The sequence below is a fragment of the Cynocephalus volans genome, chromosome 6, assembly GCF_027409185.1.
Source record: "Cynocephalus volans isolate mCynVol1 chromosome 6, mCynVol1.pri, whole genome shotgun sequence".
In the NCBI taxonomy this organism is placed as follows: domain Eukaryota; kingdom Metazoa; phylum Chordata; class Mammalia; order Dermoptera; family Cynocephalidae; genus Cynocephalus; species Cynocephalus volans.
In genome coordinates, this window is record NC_084465.1 from 74,782,756 (window position 1) to 74,805,333 (window position 22,578).

The 22,578-nt window shown below is 32.6% G+C and overlaps 1 protein-coding gene across 5 annotated transcripts in view; it reads left to right on the forward strand.

Annotated features, from left to right (window-relative positions):
- The window catches only part of PHF14 (PHD finger protein 14), a 168,058-nt gene that overhangs the window by 50,298 nt on the left and 95,182 nt on the right, over positions 1–22,578 (forward strand). For all 5 annotated transcript variants that reach the window (XM_063099411.1, XM_063099413.1, XM_063099414.1 and 2 more), the window contains exons 8-14: positions 2,257–2,403; positions 3,041–3,311; positions 3,630–3,736; positions 4,861–4,956; positions 6,763–6,866; positions 8,970–9,101; positions 15,925–16,093. In XM_063099411.1, coding sequence (XP_062955481.1) covers positions 2,257–2,403; positions 3,041–3,311; positions 3,630–3,736; positions 4,861–4,956; positions 6,763–6,866; positions 8,970–9,101; positions 15,925–16,093 — 1,026 coding nt within the window. The remainder of the gene's footprint in view (positions 1–2,256; positions 2,404–3,040; positions 3,312–3,629; positions 3,737–4,860; positions 4,957–6,762; positions 6,867–8,969; positions 9,102–15,924; positions 16,094–22,578) is intronic.

Sequence of the window (22,578 nt, forward strand, 5' to 3'; positions counted from 1 at the left end):
TGTGTTAAGGAGTGACGTAAACTTTGTTTAGAAACAGTGAAATTTTTATTTACAAGTAGGCTCATAATACTTAGAGAAATTAATCAGTCATTATGATCGAGGGCCCATGTATATATACAAGGGACTGAGCTAGCTATTGTTGTGAAGGAGTCTGTCAGGGAACATAAAAGCAGCTTTAAGGCACAATATCCATCTAGGTGGGGATAAATGGTAAACACAGTGTATTAAACAACCATGCAAGATGGCATTAAAAATGTCACTAGTGCCTAATATGGACAGAAAGTGATATAAATAGAGAAAGGAGAAGATTTCCTGGGAGAATCAGAAATTTTAGCTGTAGTTTTTGGCTTGCCTTTCTCTTATCTTTAGCTAGTCAAAGTTTGCAAATTAATGTGTTTTAATGTTATTCATTCACCATATTTACTCAACAGTCACATCGACCTGTTATGTGTTGGGCGTTGAAATATACCCTATAAAGATAGCAGTGAACAAAACAGACAAATGATGTGCTCTTAAGGAAGCTTATATTTGAGTGGCAGGGGGTGAGAGGACAGATTATGAAAAAAGCAGCTGTGCATGTGTGTGTATTAATGTGGTCTCCTGCCTACATTTTTGTATTTTATTTTTATAACCATATGAAGTAATTATTATTAAACCCCTTTTTACTAATGAGGTAACTGAGGCCCAAAGATGTTAAGCAACTTACTTGAAATCACGCAGCTAGTGAAGCCAGTATTTGTATCTAGGTTTTTATATCTCCAGATTCTGTGATCTTATACACAGTTCGATACTGTGACATTTGTGGATATCACACTACAGAATTGGCTTATATGCTTTTTTTAATGTTAAGGACCCATTACATTTTTTTCTTTTTAAATAAAAAATATACCATTAGGCTATTATCATGACAGATGGCTGCTTGAAGTTTTAGAGGTAAGGGGGTGTCTAGCTCTCTTAATCCTGTTCATGACACCAATTGTAAAGCTAGGCGACCACACTAGTTGTCGGTAGGGCTCTTTTACCTGCCAGTAATCCTGCACTGACTGGGCCGATTGTTGCACTGGGGCTGAGTCTAGAGCTCCCATACCCATTCATGTTCATTCACAGACTGGGTCACAAACCCTTCATACACCAGTCTGGGTCACCAGACCCCTTCACACAGGTCTATGAGCTAGGTAACCAGCCAAAAGGTCCTTGGAGCCATAGGTTGGAAAGCATGGCTGCTCTGGGTGGATGCCCGAGGCAGACACCTGAGGCTGAGGCCCGCCTGCCTGCTTCACCAAACTCTCTCTCTCTCTTTGCTTACAGAGGATGCTGAACCACACCCAACTGGACCCAAGGCGAGGGCCCTGACCAAACCACTCTATTTTCTCAACAGGGGATACCTAAATTTTTTTATTGATAGGGCCTGGTCTTAATCTATTTTTGTCTTAGGTGGAATTGGTCTATGCCTTGCTAGTCAGTTAGAAATGCCCCACTTATCTGTATAGGTTAGTCCTATGGTTTTTGGATATGTTGTGCAATATTAATTTATGTGTGCATAACTTTAATATTTAATGACCATTTCTACCTGACATTATTAAAATCTTATTTGTTTTAAACAGTGATTTTTTTAAAAAAATACACATATACCCAAATAATACATAAGATTTCATTTTGGTAGTTTTAAATCCCTACAAGGCCCTTGAAAGAAAAAATTAACTTGAAAGCTGGTAATTTGGAGTTGATTACAGGATTAAGTTTCTAAAGTAGTAATCTTTATTATTATTTATAAAAATTGCTTTTATAATTTATTATAGAAGTAACCAACACTAGGGGATTTTTTTTTTTTTTTTTTTTTTTTTTTAAAAGATGACCGGTAAGGGGATCTTAACCCTTGACTTGGTGTTGTGAGCACCATGCTCAGCCAGTGAGCAAACCAGCCATCCATATATGGGATCCGAACCTGGGGCCTTGGTGTTCTCAGCACCACACTCTCCCGAGTGAGCCACGGGCCGGCCCCTAATATTCTTTTTTTTTTTTTTGTCTTTTTCGTGACCAGTACTCAGCCAGTGAGTGCACCAGCCATTCCTATATAGGATCCGAACCCGAGGCGGGAACGTCACTGTGCTCCCAGCGCCGCACTCTCCCGAGTGCGCCACGGGCTCGGCAGCACTAGGGGATTTTTAAAAAAAGAAACACCAGTTTTTTGTGTTAGGTTTTTTCTGACCCCTGGAGTAAAAGTGTTCACTTTTTTCTTCCCTCTTTTTTGTATAGGATATAGCAGATCCATTTTTTGCTTATTGTAAGCAACATGCAGATAGATTAGACAGAAAATGGAAGAGAAAAAACTACTTGGCTCTACAGTCTTATTGTAAAATGTCTTTGCAAGAGAGAGAGAAACAACTATCACCAGAAGCACAGGTATGGGATTCATGCCAAATATCTTTATTTTTTAAAGTTACGTATTTCGGATCTCACGTGTGTTTGCCAATGGCATATGAAGTATAATTATGAAATTTGGTTAGTTATCTAAGAAGTGGATTGTGATTAAAGTAAATGGTGAATACAGTTTGTGACTAAATGCTTTACTCCTTATCTAGTAAACAGAGCAGCCATTTATAAAGTACATTTCCACATTGGAAAATGTAGCTGAGAGGAAATTATTCTGTCTGTGCAGTATGTTGACTATCTGCTTATCAATTTGTTCTAATGTTTATTTATGGAAAGGATTTGATCAGCTTGCTCATTGTTTAAGATATATTTCTATGTATGTACATTAACATTTACATTAAATAAATCTATGGAGACTTGCAGTTATTGAGAAGAGAAACTTCAACTTAAATTAGTTTCTTACAACTCTAATTATAAATTAGTGGTAGATGTAGTTTATTATAACTCAAGAATTATACAGTATACCTTAAGGACCATTGATACATATAATTTACCTTGATATTGGAGATTCTGATTATATTTACTGTCTCTAATCATGGAAGTAAAAATCATAAGGAGTATGTTCCATTTTATTATTTTTTAAGACTTGTATATATTTCTTTTATAGGCAAGGATCAATGCCCGGCTTCAGCAATATCGTGCCAAAGCAGAGCTAGCTCGATCCACCAGACCACAGGCCTGGGTTCCAAGGGAAAAGTTGCCCAGACCACTCACTAGTAGTGCTTCAGCCATTCGTAAACTGATGCGGAAAGCAGAACTGATGGGGATCAGTACGGATATCTTTCCAGTGGACAATTCAGATACTAGTTCTAGTGTGGATGGAAGGCGAAAACATAAGCAACCAGCTCTCACAGCTGATTTTGTGAATTATTATTTTGGTCAGTATAGATAACTTAAAAATATAGATATATTTTCATAGCAAATTGTTCTCAGTGAAAATATTTGATATGCTGTTAATTTTTAGAAATTTATTAGCCATGCTACATATAACACATAAAGGCATGCTTATTTTCCTAATAAGTTGTGGGTTTTTGTAAAATGCTACATTCATGTATTTGTGAATATTCTTAAAAGTATGTTAAACAATGTAGGCTTATCCATGTGGTCATCTCTATGGCTAGATTCTTCCTTTGTGTATTTTATATATCAGCTTTTACTTTCTACTAAACATAAAAATGGATATTTAATTTAAATAGAGAGAAATATGCGCATGATTCAAATTCAGGAAAATATGGCTGAACAAAAGAATATAAAGGATAAATTAGAGAATGAACAAGAAAAGCTACATGTGGAATATAATAAGGTAAGTTGGCTGCAGAACACGCAACTTAATATAATAGATCTTATTGATGATCTTTTTTGCGATTTTATTTATGTTTCATTTTGAAATTCTTCTAGAGCTTTTAGGCTCTTCTGTATAACTCCTACTCCTCATTATCTTCACTATTATCACTATCTCTTACTAAGCACTTTCTATGGGTCAAGCATAATTCTGATCTCTTTACATGTATTGACTCATTTAATTCTCCCCTTAACTTTATAGAGTAGGTTATGATTATTGCTCACATTTTAGAGGTGGAAACTGAGTCCTGAAGAAGTTAAGTAATTTGCCCGGGCTCACATAGGTAGTCAAATCCTAGAATTGGAGTCTGAGGCCACTCCATCTGATTCCATTCCTTATTTCTACACAGAGTTATAGAGCTTCTCTTCCTAAATTTGTAGAAAATTTAGAAACATATTTAAATAACTGTTTTTATCTTGAATTGTATTGCAGTGTTACTTTTGATTAAAAAAATACTTCCCAATTTAAAATTTCATTGTACCTCTTCATTGTAATGGTGAGAGAGATCAAAAAGAAACATCAGATAAAGCAAGACGTAGCTGAAATGTCAGGTACTAAGTAATAGCATATTGAACTGGTATTAACTTACTGTTAGAAAATATAAGTGCTAAAAAAAAAAAATATGAGGAAGTACATTTCCAATAATTAGCCACACTGCAGTAAAAAGAGTACTGGGATTAGATTCAGAAGACTTGGGAATTCTTGCTAGTTCTGTGATCCTGGCCAGCTCACAAAAACTCTGTGATCCTTAGTTTTCTCATTGGGAAAATGGTGGAAATGCATCTTGATAGAGTCATAAGGGTTAATTAGTAGAATGTGTGTGAAATTATATAGCAAACCGTAACGGAAAATATAAATGTAGGTATCATTATCATTAGTAAAAATGTTAGCAAAAACCAGAATGCTCACTTCTTATTGATGCTACTAAATAATTGGATAGCCTTGTCTGTCAGTGGTGTTATGACCTGAATATATTAAAAATATGTGTAATATAAATGTAGCTATTCTTGGACATTTATTGATAAGTTATTTAAATTTTCACCTATGTTAATGAAGTTTACTAATTTGACTTATTAACTTTGTAGCTATGTGAATCTTTAGAAGAATTACAGAACCTGAATGGAAAGCTTCGAAGTGAAGGGCAAGGAATATGGGCCTTACTAGGCAGAATCACAGGGCAGGTTAGTTTCTTTCCAGTTGCTATCCTTCTTCAATTCTTGTTCTCTGTGTGATTTTCAGAGACAAGATTTCTGATACAACTGTCACCTTGGTAACTGAAGAATTCTGTTTGATCAGGGCCTAATACTCCAGGATAATGATTTCTGCCCAAAATATATCTAGAGCATTGGAAACTGCCCACTGAGACCTGTAGCTTAATTTGGTTGTTTCAACAGCTATCTTGTTTGCACAATTTTTTCTTTTGCTCTGACTGTCTGACTTGTCATTTGTGATGAAGCTAAGATTTGAAGCATGAGTTATTCCTACTACATTTTTCTTTCTTTAATTTAGCTGTTTTAATTCTTTGCCACATTTTTTCTTTTCTGTTCTTTTTTTTTTATGTAAAATTTAAAAAGGCAAACTAAACAGATTCATTTTTATGTTTATTTGGTTTCAAGCTATATAGGACATGACTTTTTAAACTTTAATGTTTAAAGAGTATAGTTTTCACACTTCAAAGATAGCTATTGTAGTTATGAAATAAAAATATCCTTAACACTTTTAGACTGTTAAAGTTCTTGGTGTTGAAAAGAAATATTATTGCCAAATGGATTACTTTGAATGCTGTTTTTAGTACTGTGTATATAATTAATAAATTAGTTTTTTCAAATCTTTTTAATTACATTTTTTAAGGACGGTAGAGACTCACTGTTTATGGTTCTTTCACTATGAAAGTAGTTTGATTTGTGAACGAGTCTTTTCAAAGAACAGATATTTTTTATTGTACTTGTTTCAGAAGTTTACATACAAAGAGAGAAATTCATGGCATAATTGTGTAGATATACTATTTTATGAAGTCGTACTGATTTGTACTGTGCCATGCAAGCTTTGAAGATGCTTCTTTTGTGAACAGAGTGCATGATTTGTATTATAAAGAATAATTTATTTTAAAAAGTGAGAGTGAGTAGTCGTCTAGGGAAGAATTAACCTTTGTTCCCATTGATAGGTTGCTGATGGGTTTTTGGAGGATTACGATGTTTTATATTTAATATTTAGAGAAGTTAATGTTGAATGCAAGACTTTAGCTTATTTGTCGACTTGAATTATTTTTTGGCTTGATTTGCAAGTTTGTTTTATAAGAGTCTCCTATAACATTATCTACTATAAAAGACATTTTCCTTTGTTAAATATCTTTTAACAGAGGCTTGTAAATTTTCTTGTACAAATGTAAAATACACAGCAGAAGTAGAATTCATCTGTACCACTTGCATGACGCTTTTTTCCAGTTGGTTGAACAGATGTGGGCCCACCAGGCCTCCAAGAAATGACTTTGATAGATGGTTACTGTCTGAGAAGCCAGTATACTACAGATTAGTAGAAACCCAAAGAGAATCTCATTTGCTTTGTTGGAGTATGGTCCAATAAGATAATTTTTTAAATTAACCTATGGAGCAGCAATATAGCTGGGACATTGAGGAAAATAAATGGCCTTGATACTCTTTTTGTAAAGTGTACCATATTATTTTTTTTAAGCCTCAATTTCAATACTTGTACTTTCCCTTTTTAAAGCTAAAGTAGAAGTTTAAATTTCATAATGTTTTGGTTTACCACTGAAAATTGAAGAAAATATGTAATTACAGGTTTCTAATCGAAGTAACTATTAGGCAAAAACTCATTTTAATCCTTTTTGCCAGTGTAATAGCTGGTAAAGCAGATTTCCCCCTCACAGTCCTAGCATATTTAGTTGACTTGAGTGGCAAGTAGAGGCAAATGTTGCATTATTTAAATTTCCTTAAAACAATATATATTGCATTTGTTCAAATCAATAGAAGTTGAACATACCAGCAATTTTGAGAGCACCGAAGGAGAGAAAACCAAGTAAAAAAGAAGGAGGTACACAAAAGACATCTACTCTTCCTGCAGTACTTTATAGGCAAGTAATGAAGTTATGATAGAATAATATTGTGTATTTTTTTAGCTAATACTTACAAGTAAGAAGATACTTCAAGTATTTGAGAATGAAATTATGTTCATACCAGAATTTAAGTTAAATGCATTTGAAGTTCATTTTATCAAAGATGCTTTACAGGTTGAGTGATAGAAGAGATTTTCATTGCTGTTTTAATAAGATAAATGACTTTTGTATCCTTTAAATAACTGGGGGTATATCTGCATAAGCTCCATGGAAATAAACAGTTCTCTTTGAGGAATTGGAAAGTTGCTTTAAATAATGTGATGATTATTGTCTTTAATAATTAAAACAATGTAATATATAAATGAGCATTTGTATCTTATTTTACTTGAATGTGTTGTAGAGTTTTGTTTTTAGGTAGTGATGAATATCATATATACAATCTGAATCTGTTGCCTTTGTAGGTAGTTGATAACGAAGATAAATTTTAGATTTGAGTCTGTCTGTAGGTTTTTCTCTCTACACTCAGTTGTAATAATTTTGTTTCTGGATGTATTTTTTTTCTTTAGTTTCTTTGCTCAATACTTTTTTTTTTTTGTGACTGGTAAGGGGATCAGAACCCTTGGCTTGGTGTCGGCCGCACCACGCTCAGCCAGTGAGTGCACCAGCCATCCCTATATAGGATCCGAACCCACGGCGGGAGCACCGCTGCGCTCCCAGCGCCGCACTCTCCCAAGTGAGCCACAGGGTCGGCCCTTTGCTCAATATTTTTAATTTTCACCATTATAGTGATTTTATGAAGTTAGACTTCATATCTAAATAGGTTAGGATTTCACTCTTTTCAATGTAACTTACATTGATTATATTGATTAAGTGAAAGTTTTTTAGAAGACACTGGTATGTTTGTGTGTGTGTATGTATGTATACATATATATATATACACAAATACACATATATTCATGTATATTCATATACGTATTTATACACACACACCCCTATGTAAATGCATATTATTCCCCAAATTTCTCAGAAATAGCAGCAATAGCAATATTACCAATCTCATAACCACCTCCCATTTTTTGTTGGAGGCTATCTCCATAGGTAATAACAAATAACTTCCTTGAAATATTGGAAAAGCCCACTATTGTCTTAGTGTACAATTTGAACATTAGCACAGTCTCAGTCCAGTTTTTCCAAACACAGTTGAATCACTTGGAACCATCAGGCATGTCACTATGCTTTTGACTTTTGTGACTACAATAAATTTTTTATTTCAGAATATATTTTAAGTGGTTTTTCTTTTTTACTCTGAGATTAGGTACTGGTTATTTTGTTTTCATTTTTGTTTTTCTTTTCTTTTTGTGGGTGTGATTTTTTTTTCTAAGTATTAAAAAAAGGCAAACATCATTGCTCTTTCACTGTTTCTGTACATGGATGGCTCTTTTAGGTTCTTTGCAACTTTTCCCTCAGTCTGTACATTCCCAATATAAATATACTCTAGATTTTCAGGCTTGTGTTCTCAGGAATAGTTGTCTTTTTGCACAAGAAAAGTTAGATTTCTTAAAAACAGGCTAAAAATTCAAAATAAAGGTAACAATAATTGTAAAACTCCCCAATCTTTGGAGTAAATATCAACTTACATAGTACCAAAACTCAGATTCTGATTTTGAAAAGAGACTTATTTATATTTCTAGCTTATTTACATGTTGAAGGCCCTTTGAAGAGTGTATGATTAATGGCAAAAAAAAACAGTTTTGTTGGTGAAGTAACGTCTTTTTTATAATTTATATTTCTAGAGAAAAAGTGAACTAACGTTAAATGGGTTTAAGTGATAATTAAAATTAAAATTAAGATGATGTTGAGAATAAATTGCTTATATATGCCCCTTTGAAAGATTTGACTCTAGTAATATTTAAATTTATACTATACCAATGTATTTCTTTAACACTCTGAAAATTATTTAGAACTAACAGTTAGTTACTGACGCTATAAAAAGATGTGTTCTAAAACAAAATTTTTGATCCCAACAGAAGAAATATTAAGATGAGATTTTAAAATATAAACTATGTTATAAATAAACTGATGATGATTATTCTAATTCGTATTTACTGCCTTTATTCTAAGTTGTGGAATTTGTAAGAAGAACCACGATCAGCATCTTCTTTTATTGTGTGATACCTGTAAACTCCACTACCATCTTGGATGTTTGGATCCTCCTCTTACAAGGATGCCAAGAAAGACCAAAAACAGTTATTGGTAAGTAAAATGGAGGGGATTTAGATGTTAGAATTGGTTTACTCTTAGTTTTAGCAGTATGGGATGATCTATATTATCATATTAAATTATTCATAATACAGTATTTGGCACTTTTTAGACGGATATTTTCATTAATATTAATTATATGAATAAAGTTGTGACAGTTTTTTGAGAAATGAATTTTCAGTTAATTTTGGCTATTTTGGTATCTTAGCAGTGGATTCTCACGGTGTGAATTCTGTCTAGTGTGTTTATAGTTCTCTTTTGTTTTATTGTTAAGAATTTCTCAAAAGCTTTATTTTTGTTTTGAAATTAAATGAATTTATCATAAACATGTCTCCATATTCATGCTTTTATTTATAATTTAATATTTTATTTCTGTTAGTGTTATTGAAGGCTTTACTTATGATATTTGTCATCCATGCTAGTTATATTTAAGTTCAACCATTCTTTGAAAATCTAGACACATTTGACAAACATTTCTGAATTGTTTTTTTCATTAACTTAGGCATAATGAATCACTATGGATGTTTGGCAAAGGCTTATGATATCTGTAGTGAGCTTAACCTTTCCTTAATTTTAGTCCAAGGGAGAAACAGATGGTCAAATTTTAGTAGACCGATTCCTTATAAGAAGGAGAATACAGGAAAAGGAAAACTCTGGAATGAACATGAACTTTTTTTTAATGCAAATCACCTTTTCAATTTAATAAAAAAGTGAACCCCAAATCCTTAAATGTAATCTATACAAAAGATTCTGCATGTTCTCAAGCACATTGAGCATGTTTTTGACCTCCTTGTTTCATCTCAGGCTACTTCTGCTCTTTTTGTTAGGAAGCTGAAATTTTTTCACCATTTTCACAGGATTGCTTTATTATAGTGTTCTTTTATCAGTTTGTCTTGAGATAGTTATATTGGCCTGCTCTTTTCAAATATAATGGAGTGTATTTCTTTATGTGTTTTAGATACTTCTACAATTTAAGAAGAAACTGCTATAGGATATTAGAGTGCCAGCAATATTCATAATAAGCATCTGAGTAGGTTGAAAGCCAGTTTGATAGTCTCCAGGGCCAGGAAGTTTTGTTGTAAGTTTGGACATGGAGATGTGCAGTTCTTTCTTTAAATAAGGTTATGGACGTTTCTAATAGTTCTCTGATTTTTAGTGTGTGAGAGTTTCTGGAAGGACTTCTTTAGGTCGAAGTACATGGCCTAGAGTGTTTTAGTCAAAGCCCTCCCAAAAGGGCCTAAACTGCATAGGGCATTTTCATTGTTTACAGTGGTTTTTAAGTAAAAGTAGCTGATATTGCAGCTTAGTGAAACCTTCAATTTCTCTTAGTTTCTAGTAATCGAATTTCCTTTGGCCTCTAAGATCAACTTAGTTTTGGTTAGCAGTTAATTGGGTGTATTAATTTTGGAGTGAGCAGGATTTAGAGAATTATTATTTTTCTTTATGTTAGAAGTAGTTTTAATTTTTTGCTTTTATCATCTTCAGTTTACTTTTAAAGTTATTTTAAAGATAAAAAATACTCAAAACTTCCCACTTTTTAAATGTTTTACTATGCTTTACTATTATTTGTGTTTTTGAGGTTAATTCTATTGGATATGTATTGTAGGAAAGCCATATAAGATTGCTACTATACGTCTTTTCCCCACTCCACATTCAATGATGCCGTGCTGGTAGTTTGAAATTGCCATGGTGAGAGTATTCATACTATGGAAGCTGGCAAATACCACAAGTTGAGGCTGTTCCTCCAGCTTGGTGTTAGACATTTATTAGCTCATTGATGATTGACTTATGCTTTAGTCCCTACCTAGTTCTTGCTAATCTTCATTAATGAATGGGTCCTATAACTGGACCTCTGTTTGGTTACTGTGCTCCAATCTTTGGCTTAAACTTCCACAAATCCCGCTGGTATAATATTTCTAAACGTCACCAGTTTCTGAGGTTTTTTTTGTCTTATTGCTTTACAAGCCTGTGGTAACACCCTTACTGCTGAATTCCCCTTATGCTAACTCTAGCTAGAGTTACTATGTAATCTCTAAAGTGCCTTACTTCTCAGATACCATATTCTGCTTGAATGACTACTTTAAGCACCTGTTATTCAGCTTTTCCTTCCGGTACCAACACTCTTTTCATGAAGATACTAGTTCTAGCTCTGTGTACTTTCTGTTCAGTTCATAATTTAGTGGGCTGTGTTGGGCTGATTTAAGGCACGTGATAATAAAGAAGAGATAGATAAAGATGTGGAAGTAATTGTTGGTGGAGAGTAAGGAAGTTGAGTGAGTTCACATTAGACAGGCTCAGACATTTCAGTGAAATAGAAGTAGTCCATGGAGACTTGAGAGGGAAAGAACGTGGGATGGTGATGGAGGCTTGAGAGGGGAGCAGATGGTTTGTAATGGCTACTGTGGAAAAAAATCAGATAAGTTGCTGAGACTGTATAGCAAGAAAGTTTAGTGAATAAGTAAGTGCAGTTATTTAGTTTTTTCTTGAATAGTACTCAGCTGCCCAGGAGAAGAGGAGGAAACCCAGGGGCTTCTTAAATTGGGCAAAGCAGATGAAGAAGAATATTAGGTGGGTGAGGAATTTGGCAGGGGAGAGAGGGGGGCTAGTAAGGGTGTGATCTAGGCTTTATTTTCTTTTGCCTCCCCTTAGTATTTAAAATGTATTTTATCTCACTTTTAGTTTATGTTATTTTGTTTTTTGTTATTTTTTTTTTAAATATATAATCTGCACACTTCCTTAAATTCTTTCTAAGACAAGCTTGGTCTAGGATATAAATAAATAGTAAGGTTTTTGATTTATTAGAGTAGCTCAAATAGTTAATAATTCTTTTAGAGTACTAATGTTATGTTTCCACCCAATAAGAATTTGTCTCGCCTTTCTAATTGTATTAGTCTGTTTCTGTTGCTTGTAACAAAATATCTGGAACTGGGTAATTTATAAAGAAAACGAAATTTATTGCTTATAGCTTCTGAGGCTGGGAAGTCCAAAGTCCGGGGAATATATCTGGTGTTAGTGACAGTGACTCCTCCCATTGCAAGATGGTGGGAGCAGAGAGAGAGACTAACCTCCTTATTCACTCTCCTTTTAAAGCCCTCCAAACCATGCCCCGACCACCATTTTTAGTCAGTTCACTATGGCATGGTCCTACAATCTAATCACCTCTTCAAGACCCACTTTTTAATTACCACAATTTCCCACCCTCAACAGTTATAGTGGGGATTAAGTTTCAACACAAGGCACTAATTATTTGAAAAATATTCTGCAAAAGATTATTTGACAGAGAATTGAGTAATATTTATTATATCCTTTTATTCTTTGGATATGCCTTTGTTTATTCTTTCAAGATGAAAAGAAAACACAATCCCTTCATGAAGAGTTTTCATAAAGTTTTTTCTTTTGTTTCTCTTGATAATTTGTCTGTTTCAAATATTTTAATCTCCACTCTTACCCCTATTTACTTTTAGCAGAAATTCCAGTGCTGGGATGGGATATTTACTATATATATATATACAATAACACATATATATCTATTATTAGTTTAAAGTTTTATTCAGATTTATTAACTACAAAAAGAACAAAATTTAGAAGTTGAGTTAAATGTGTTTCCCTGCTCTTCAAAGAGACACTTACAGAATTCAGAGGCAGGAGGGACTGTGTGGCTTGACTGAGGAGATAATATATGAGCCAAGTCTTGAAGTTTTAAATAGCTACCTCTCAAGACTTTCCTCTAAAAAAAAGGAGAATTAGCATGGGCAATAGTTTAGATATAAGAAAAAAACTATGGTGTAGGATTCTGAGTTCTCCTTGAAGACTGAAAGAGATAACTTGTGGAGGGGAAAAAAGTAAATCATGAATTATCTGTAATATTTGGAAAGTGGAGTGTCAACTGGATTTATTATATTTAAAGATTCTTGAAAGCCTTTTTTCTTTGACTTACACAAATAAAATTCTCTAAATTAAACTAGTACACTCCCTTGTCATAGCACTATTATACAGTAAAATTATTTTCCTTTAGTAATTTAAGATCCTTACAACCCCCTTGGTTCATTCTGAACATAAGTTGTAGTTTTATGGTGCTGGAGATGAAAAAGGTATATAGCTAATTGAGAAAAATCTCTTGGTATTTCGGTGTGCTGTTCTGTTGCATAAATCCTTGACAAGAATTTTCATTATTTATACTTTAAAAATCTATTTTAGTTAATTGTTTTGATTAATTAAGGTTACCTTAAATATTTCTCATGGGAATTGTAAATTTTAGGAATCTTCTCTAATAGAATGTATTAAGTAAAAATATAAAGGATTAAGATGAGTTTAGCTAACTTTATGGATAATATCAGTTTAGTGGATTGTTAAAAGAATCGAGGTATTCGTTTTGACATTATGAAAGTTAATCATGACTTTCTACAAAATTTTATTTGATTCCATAGACTTGCACAGGCCATGGCCTTATCCTAGATTTTTATTTCTTCGGATCTTGTGTATTGATTAATGTCACAGGGAAGATTTTACATGTATTAAAGGATATTTATAACACGGAGACTATAGTGTTTAATAGATTGTTGAAAAGGTGGCAAGAAGTAGTGTGCATCAGTGTAGACTATGTACTGCAAGAATCATGTGGCAGTTGTCTCAGATTAGGAATGGATAAATTCTGTACTGGCAGTTTCATTTTGTTTTGATTTTCTGAGAACACTGTTCAATATTTTGTGGTGTTCATGGCATAACATTTATATTACGTGGGTGCTCTAGAGCAAGTTTCTTTGTCACCTAAATATTTTTGGTAGGGATGCGAATGAAGTTAGAGAATGCCCTGACAAGGGTAATAGCTGCAAAAAGAGAAACAAAAGGGGATATATTTCAGTTAAAAAACAAAACAAAACAAAAAAACACCACAAAACGATTCATCTGAAAAAGGTATTTGTTTCTCTCTACCCCAGGGTTTCATATATTTAAAAAATAAATTGGAACTGTTTGAGAAATCTTGACTGTATTTCACTTAACTGATAGAAATGATCACTTACTGCTAAGATTACATATTTTAATGCTGTAAAGGCAAGCATCTGACCCTTTCTTGTGATAAAATTTGATAATCTCTATAGGCATATCTGTTTTGATGGTTGTTGTATTTATTCTTATTTACTAATATAACATTTCTGGGGTTTTTGCAATTTAGTTCTGCTGATAGTTCATTTCAGAATATACTCGTCATTTCAATTCTGAGATCCTGTGAGTTGTTTACTTACTTCTCTTACCAGTCTTTGATGTTTTCATATTGGACAAATACAGGAGCAATTTAGTGTATTACAGTTCAGTTGTATTTTTATTTTGATGGTAATCTGTGAATGTAAGGAATATAGTGCTTGGTTGCTAGCAATACATAGCATAAAAGTTTTCTGTGTAACTCACAATAAAGTACATCTTTGTTTTTCTCCCACTGGTCAGTTTTTTTAGTGTTAAGATTTTTGCTAACCTATTAAGCTTAAATAATTGGGAACTTAAAAATACTGAAATTATTATTTTAAATATTAATTTTATTTTAGCAATTAATGTCTTTGCATTACCCGAATAAATGGTGTTTTGTTATTTAGCTCTGTTGTTGGAGTTCAAAATTTAAAGAGCTGTCACTTTTAAAACTAAATATGAGCTTGATATTAAGTTTATCGTATTTGTGAGAGATGTGAATTTTGATGGAGCATGAATTCAAATGGTAAGAGATAGTTGAAAATACTTCAGAGAATTGTAAGTTACATTCAAGGGTACTAATATAAACACATAAGTAAACTAAATATCAGGTACAGTTTTATGTATTATAACCATTGTTATAAAGAGAATACTATAAATTGAACTTTTGGAGAATTACTTTCTGGTCATTCTTTCAAATTTGGAGAAAATATATGAGTAATAATTTACTTTTAACAACTCGTTTAAGTTTTTAATATGAGCCTTGTAATCAGGAATATAAAGATTTCCAGCAGTCGTTGACTAGATTTTGGCTGTCCAAAAAGCCACATGTGGTTATTTAAATTTAAAGTAATTAAAATTAAAATTTTAAATTCATTTACTTAGTCACATTAGCCATATCTCAAGTGATGAATAGCCATATATGGCTAGTGGCTACTGTTTTGGACAGTGTAGATATAGATCTAACATCATGTGTAAGGTTTTATTGGACAGCACTGGTCTAGAATGAAGTTTTAGTTTCAGTTATCTTTTAATGTTACCCATATTAAAATGCTTCATAAATGCTGTTTTAACAAATTCCTTTAGTAAGTGAATTTATATTTCCTCTTTTAGAAGTTGAATGGGCCACAAACTAAAATGATCATTTATTTCAATACCTCTTAGAATCTGTTTTTACAGAGCTTCCCTTAGGTGTTATATTCAGCACAGTTTGTCATTTAAGTATGATTAAAAGATATGATAACTTGACAAGGAGTAGAAACAGGGTATATAAAGGACTTTGATTTTCAGGTGTAAATGACAGTATATGTCATTTAAGGAAAAGTCATGATTTGCAAAGGGAAACTACCTTTTGAATCGGTGCTGAGTCTCTTATGTTGGTTTGCTTAAACATAGAGCATTGTTGCATGTGTTCTTACGATACTTACAGGGATACATTGAATTGCTTTATGTATTATATCCACAGTAGTTATTCTTAAAGGAGAGTATGTATGTTTCCATATACCCTTTGATCATACTACCTGTGTATATTTTTATATATTCTTCACTTATACCTGGATTTTGTATTGGTAGAAACTATAGCTAAACCTAGAAGATAATAATAAGTACATGACCTTACTTTTTTTTCTTTATGTAGGCAGTGCTCAGAATGTGACCAGGCAGGGAGCAGTGATATGGAAGCGGAGATGGCCATGGAAACCTTACCAGATGGGACCAAACGATCAAGAAGGCAGATTAAGGAACCTGTGAAATTTGTTCCACAGGATGTGCCACCAGAACCTAAGAAGATTCCAATAAGAAACACGGTAATTCATTCCTTATTTATTTATTTATAATCATCATAAATTCTGAGACCAAAATTTAAGATGATGAGAAAGACAAATGGCAAACATATATACTCAGGAGCCAAAGAAGGAAACATGTATGTTACTATCAGTTATTCTTAAGTATTTTTCCATATTATGAAATATACTTACCTGAGAGGTTTATAGATTTTTAAAAAATTTTTAATTGACATGTAATAATTATACAGAAAAATGGGGTACAGAGTGATATTTCAATACACATGTACACTGTGTGATGATCAAATCAGGCTAATTAGCATATCCATCACTGCAACCATTTATTTCTTTTGGTGAGAACATTTAAACCTCTCTATTCTAGCCATTTGAAAATTTACAATATTGTTAATTATAGACACGTAGCACTATTACATAATCCTAGAATTTATTCTTCCTATCCAGCTCTCATTCTCTATCTGCTAACCAACCATCCCTATCCTCCTCGTCCCTTACCCTTCCCAGCTTCTATAAGCTCACTTTGTTTAGCTCAATTATATGAGTGAGAACATGTGGTATTTATCTTTCTGTGCTAGACTTAATTTTACTTAATGTAATGTCTTCCAGGATCATCTATGTTGCCATACATGACGTGATTTTTTTTTTCATGGCTGAGTAGTATTCCATTGTGTACATATACCATATTTTCTTTATTTGTCTGTTGATGAATACTTAGGTTGATTTCAAATCTTGGGTATTGTAAATATGCTGCAATAATCATGGGGGTATAGGCATCTCTGTTATACTCATTTCTTTTCCTTGGAGAAAATACCCAGTAGTGGGATTGCTGGATCATACGTTAGTTCTTTTTTTAGTTTTTTGAGGAACCTCCAACCTGTTTTCCATAATGGCTGTACTAATTTACATTCTCTCCAACAGTGTGTAAGAATTCCTTTTCTCTCCATCTTTGCTAATATTTGTTGTTTTTTGTCTTTTTGATGATAATCGTTCTAACTGGAGTGAGATGATACCTCATTGTGGTTTTGATTTGCATTTCCCTGATGATTAGTGGTGTTGAGCATTTTTTCATATACCTGTCGGCCATTTTTAGATCATCTTTGGAGAAATGTCTATTCAGATCATTTGCCCCATTTTTTAATCAGATCTTTTTTTTTTGCTCTCAAGTTGTTTGTGTTCCTTGTATATTCTGGATATTAATACAGACAAATAGTTTGCAAATATTTTCTCGCATTCTACAGATTGCCTCTTTACTCTGTTGATTGTTTCCTTTGCTGTGCGAAAGCTTTTTAGGTTGATATAACCCCATTTGCCTATTTTTGCTTTTGCTGTCTGTGCTTTAAAAGTCTTTTCTATAAATTTTTTGCCAAAAACAATGTCAAGCATTTCTCCTATGTTTTCTTCTAGTAGTTTTATAGTTTCAGGTCTTACGTTTAAGTCTTTACTACATTTTGAGTTGATTTTGTTATATGGTGAGAGAAAGGGATTTAGTTTCATTCTTCTGTATGTGGATATTCATTTTTTCAAGTACCAATTATCAAAGAGGCTGTCCTTTCCCCACTATATGTTCTTGGCACATTTGTTAAAAATCAGTTGACATGGATTAATTTCTGGGTTCTCTATTCTGATCCATTGGTCTATATGTCTGTTTTTATGCCAGTACCATGCTATTTTAGTTACTGTAACTTTATAGTATATAGTATATAGTATATTTTGAAGTCAGGTAGTATAATGCCTCCAGATTTGTACTTTTTGCTCAGGATTGCTTTGGCTGTTGGGGTCTTTTGTGATTACATATGAATTTTAGGATTGTTTTTTTCTGTTTCTGTGAAGAATGTCATTGACATTTTGATAGGGATTGAATTGAATCTGCAGATTGCTTCAGGCAGTGTGGACATTTTGATGGTATTAATTCTTCCAGTCCATGAACATGGGATGTCATTCCTTTTTTTTTTTTTTTTTAAGTCCTCTTCAATTTCTTTCATCAGTGTTTTATAGTTTTCATTGTAAAGATCTTTTACCTCCTTAGTTAAATTTATTCCTAGGTATTTTATTTTATTTATTTTTGTAGCTATTATTAATGGGATTGCTTTCTCAATTTCTTTTTTCATCTAGTTTGTTCTTGGTGTAAAGAGATAATAATGATTTTTGTTTTGTTGATTTTGTATCCTGCAACTTTATTGAATTTGTTTATCTGTTCTAAGAGCTTGTTGGTAGAGTCTTTAGGTTTTTCTATATATAAGATCATGTCATCTGCAAACAGGGACAGTCTGACAATCTTTTCCAGTTGAATGCCTTTTATTTCTTTCTCTTGTCTAATTGTTCTGGCTAGGAGCAGTACTATGTTGTATAAAAGTGGTAAAAGTGGACATCCTCATCTAATTCCTGTTCTTACAGGAAAAGCTTTCAACTTTTTCCCATTCAGTATAATGTTCACTGTGAGTTTGTCATTAAGCCTTCATTGTGTTGAGGTATGTTCCTTCTATATATAATTTGTTGAGACTTTTTAGTCATGAAGGATGTTGAATTTTATCAAATACTTCGTCTGCATCTCTTGAGATGATTATATGGTTTTTTCTCTTGATTCTATTGATGTGATGTATCATGATTATTGATTTGTGTATGTTGAATCACCCTTGCATCCCTGGGATTAATCCTGCCCGATCATGGTGTGTAATCTTTTTGATGGGCTGTTGAATTTAGTTTGCTAGTATTTTTTTTTTTTAAGGATTTTTGCATATGCTCATCAGGGATATTGGCCTGTAGTTTTCTTTTTTGTTGTTTTCATGTCTGATTTAGGTATCAGAGTGATGTTGGCCTCATAGAATGAGTTTGGAAGAATTTCCTCCTCTTCGATTTTTTGGAATAGTTCGAGAAGAATTGATCTTAGTTCTTTAAAAGTTTCATAGAATTTAGCAGTGAAGCTATCGGGTCCTGAGCTTTTCTTTGTTGGGGGGCTTTTTTTTTTTTTTTTTACTGATTCCATCTTGTTACTTGTTAGTGGTCTGTCCAAGTTTTCTGTTTCATCTTGGTTCAGTCTTGGTAAGTTTTTTGTGTACAGGAACTCATCCATTTCCTCTAGGTTTTCCAGTTTGCTGATGTAAAGTTCTTCATAGTAGTCTCTAGTGATCCTTTGTATTTCTGTGGTGTTAGTTGTAATGTCTCCTTCACTTCTGATATTATTTATTTGGATTCTCTCTCTTTTTTTCTTAGTTAAGTCAGTTTCATTTATCTTTTCAAGAAAAATCAACTTTTTGTTTTGTGTATCTTTTCTATTGTCTCTGTGTCATTTATTTCTGTTCTGATCCTTATTTAATTTCTTTCTGCATGCTGTTTTGGAGATTGATTAATTTTTGCTTTTCTACTTCCTTGAGGTGCAGAGTTTAGAGTTTTTCTGGTCAGTTAAAAGCATAATAATAATGAATACCCAATGTATCCGCCACCCAGTTTAAAAGATAGAATATTACCAAAGATTTTAAAGTCCCCTGGTAATTCATCGGCAGTCTCATCCCCATCCGTGTAACCCAGAATTCATCTCTTTTCTTAACTTTATATTTCTCATTCTTTTTTTTTCTTTGTAATTACATTCCACATCTGTGTATTCATAAGTAATATATTAGTTTAGTTATGCAGGTTTTGAATTTTGTATGAATGGAGTCAAACTCTTTTCTTCTATAACTTGATATGTTGGACAACATTATATTAATTTGATTCATATGTGCCGATTTATGTAGTTATAGTTAACTTGTTTTTACTCATGTATAGTTTTCTATTGAAAGAATATCATTATCTAGTTTTTCTTTTGTTCTTTTGATTGGCGTTTAGTTTTTTTCTGTTTTTCTGTCAAGCAACTTTTTAAAAAATATTCTCGAAAATGTCTTTTGCATCATGATGTTAAGGAGTTAGGATTTGTTCGCGTACTAAGGTGTAGATTTGCTGAGTTATACAGTGTCTGTGCCTTCAGTTTTGGAACATAATGACAATTGTTTTCCCAACCAGTTTACACTAGATAATTTTTCTGTTGCTTCACAAACTTGTTTTGTCCAATGTTTTAATGCTTTCCAGTATGATGCATAGGAAATAGCATATTGTCATTTTAGTTTGTATTCCCCTCAATACTGATGATTTTATCATCTATTTATATTATTATTGCTCATTTGTATTTCTTTTTCTGGGAAAGTATGTGTAAGTCTTTTGCTACTTTTTCTGTCTTGTTAGCCTTTTTCTCAATAAAAATTCTCTGAGGCCAGGGTTTAAAGAATTTCCTGCAGAAAGCATTTATGTTTGCTATTACCAGGTGCCTGGGCTCTTTACCTACCTGAAACTATTTTAAATAAAAGTTTAGTGTGTGTTTTCCATTATATCAGTAGTGTAAATTTCTGCTGCAGACTCATAATGGCTGGCTTGTAGTTATGATTTCTTAGGGAAGATATTTTTTTACTTTCCTGGTTGAGCTAAAGCAGACATTTTTCAAAAATCTCTCTCCCCCTTAAGGAGATTAGTTGTCATCATTAGTTTTGTTACCTGTTTCATTTTAGAGAGAATTTTTTCCCTCTTAAATCAAGTTTTCTGGAATTTTTGTTTTGTTTTCAATTCATAGTAACCCTACATTGTAATCAGTTAAAAGATCCTATTTAAGACAAGTCACTTATTTATTTCATTTGGTTTTGTGTTACAGGCGCATATGATATTGATGAGGCAAATCTGGGAATTGTTATCTCTTAGATAATTGAAATAGTTTATTTTGGGTGCTCTAAATAGATCAACTTGAAATAGTTGATCTATCCCATGAGTTTAAAACTTTTTTATGGCTTCAAAAATATATATTGTTTGTAAGGAAACTACAAATAAGCCTTCTAGTTTCTATTTCCAAAATATTTTCTGTAACTGATGCTAATATCTATAGCTATTCTTAAGATCTTAGAGAAATGCTGTTACTACTTCATATGTCTATGTCTACAAAGATTATCCTCTTATGAAACATTTTTTCAATTTATTGTGTAAAGAAATCCTTATGGACCAGTTTTGTCTTTAATTTCAGTTATCATTTAGAGGGAAGTTATGTATATGATAGTGATATTTTTGTGCCCATAGTTCAGTATTACTTAAGATAAAAGAGGACCTGTTAATAACTTAAAGGAGCCTTCTGGTTTTTTTTTCTCCTTTACCTGTCTGCCTTTCCATCCTAGAATTTGTAAAGAAGCTTTAAAATTTTCTAATATACTCCTATTTCTTTCATCTTATTTTTTTGTTTCTAGTTTTCTTGTTTAAAAGTTTTAGGCTTCTTATAGATACTGGTGGGTAAAACACTAAGAAGGATTTTGTGGCCAGTAATTTTAGGAAATGCATATTGTTATTTTGTCACTAGTACGAATTCAAATGCACATTGATGCTCTATAAAATCCTACTATTACAAACATGATTACATTATTTTTGTTTATTTATCCTTTTTCTTAACTTGTTTTATCAAAGAGCATTTTTTTCAAGACACATTTTTTATTACAGCATAGAGTATTGTTTGGTACCAGGTTTGAAAATGGTGCTTTAGAGGCCATGGATTACTTGCATCAGGTTTATCTGGAGTGTTTGTTGAAATGTAGACTTCGGACCCATCTTAAGGCTAATAAATTAGAATTAATGGGGCTGGGCTATGCAAATTTCTTAGATGCTATCCTTATGCAGAATAAAGTTTGAAAATAACTGTGTAGATAATACTTATGATTATTACCTTTCCTCTTTCCCTCACATCTTTCTCCCCTCCCCTCCATCAACCCATTCAGAAAACCTTTGATAAGCATGTTCAGTTGGTCGGGTACCATAACAAGCTGATAAAGGAATGTAAGAATGAGAGATACAAAAGAGAGTGAGCAATCATTTTGATGTTGATCTTACCATTTAGGCTGAGTTCCTATTGTTAGCTTAATTTTTTATCTATCATTTCTGTTTTTGAGTTGTATTAATTAACCATTTAAAATTAATACTCATAGGTGGTATGATTGAAAATGAGGTGTTAGTTTCTTTTATTAGCACAGCATTAATTATGGATATCCAAAGGTATAATGGCCTACTAACTTGTATAACCAAACTACCTTTTCGAATAAGAAACTGATTTCTCTCTCCCTTTGTTACATTTTGAAATTGTTCTTTCTAATATCCGCCTACTTAAATTTTTTATATTAGAACATGTATTACAATGTGGGATATTTTATTTTTAAGTATCTTGTAATATTATTGTTTTTGTCAGTTTTTCACTTTTCCTACCATTACTGAACAGGGTATAGTTCATTTTCACGAGTGTTATTCTATCAAAATTTTGAAGAAAATTTTACCATCGTGACGTATATAGGTTAATCATGACATACCTTAAGCTTCAGTCTTCTATTCAGAGTAATGTACCACTCAATAAAACTTTTTAAATGATCGTTTTGTAACTTTGTATCAATTTCTATCATTTTGTTATGTTCCCTTAAGTTACAGTGATTGCACAGCTTAGA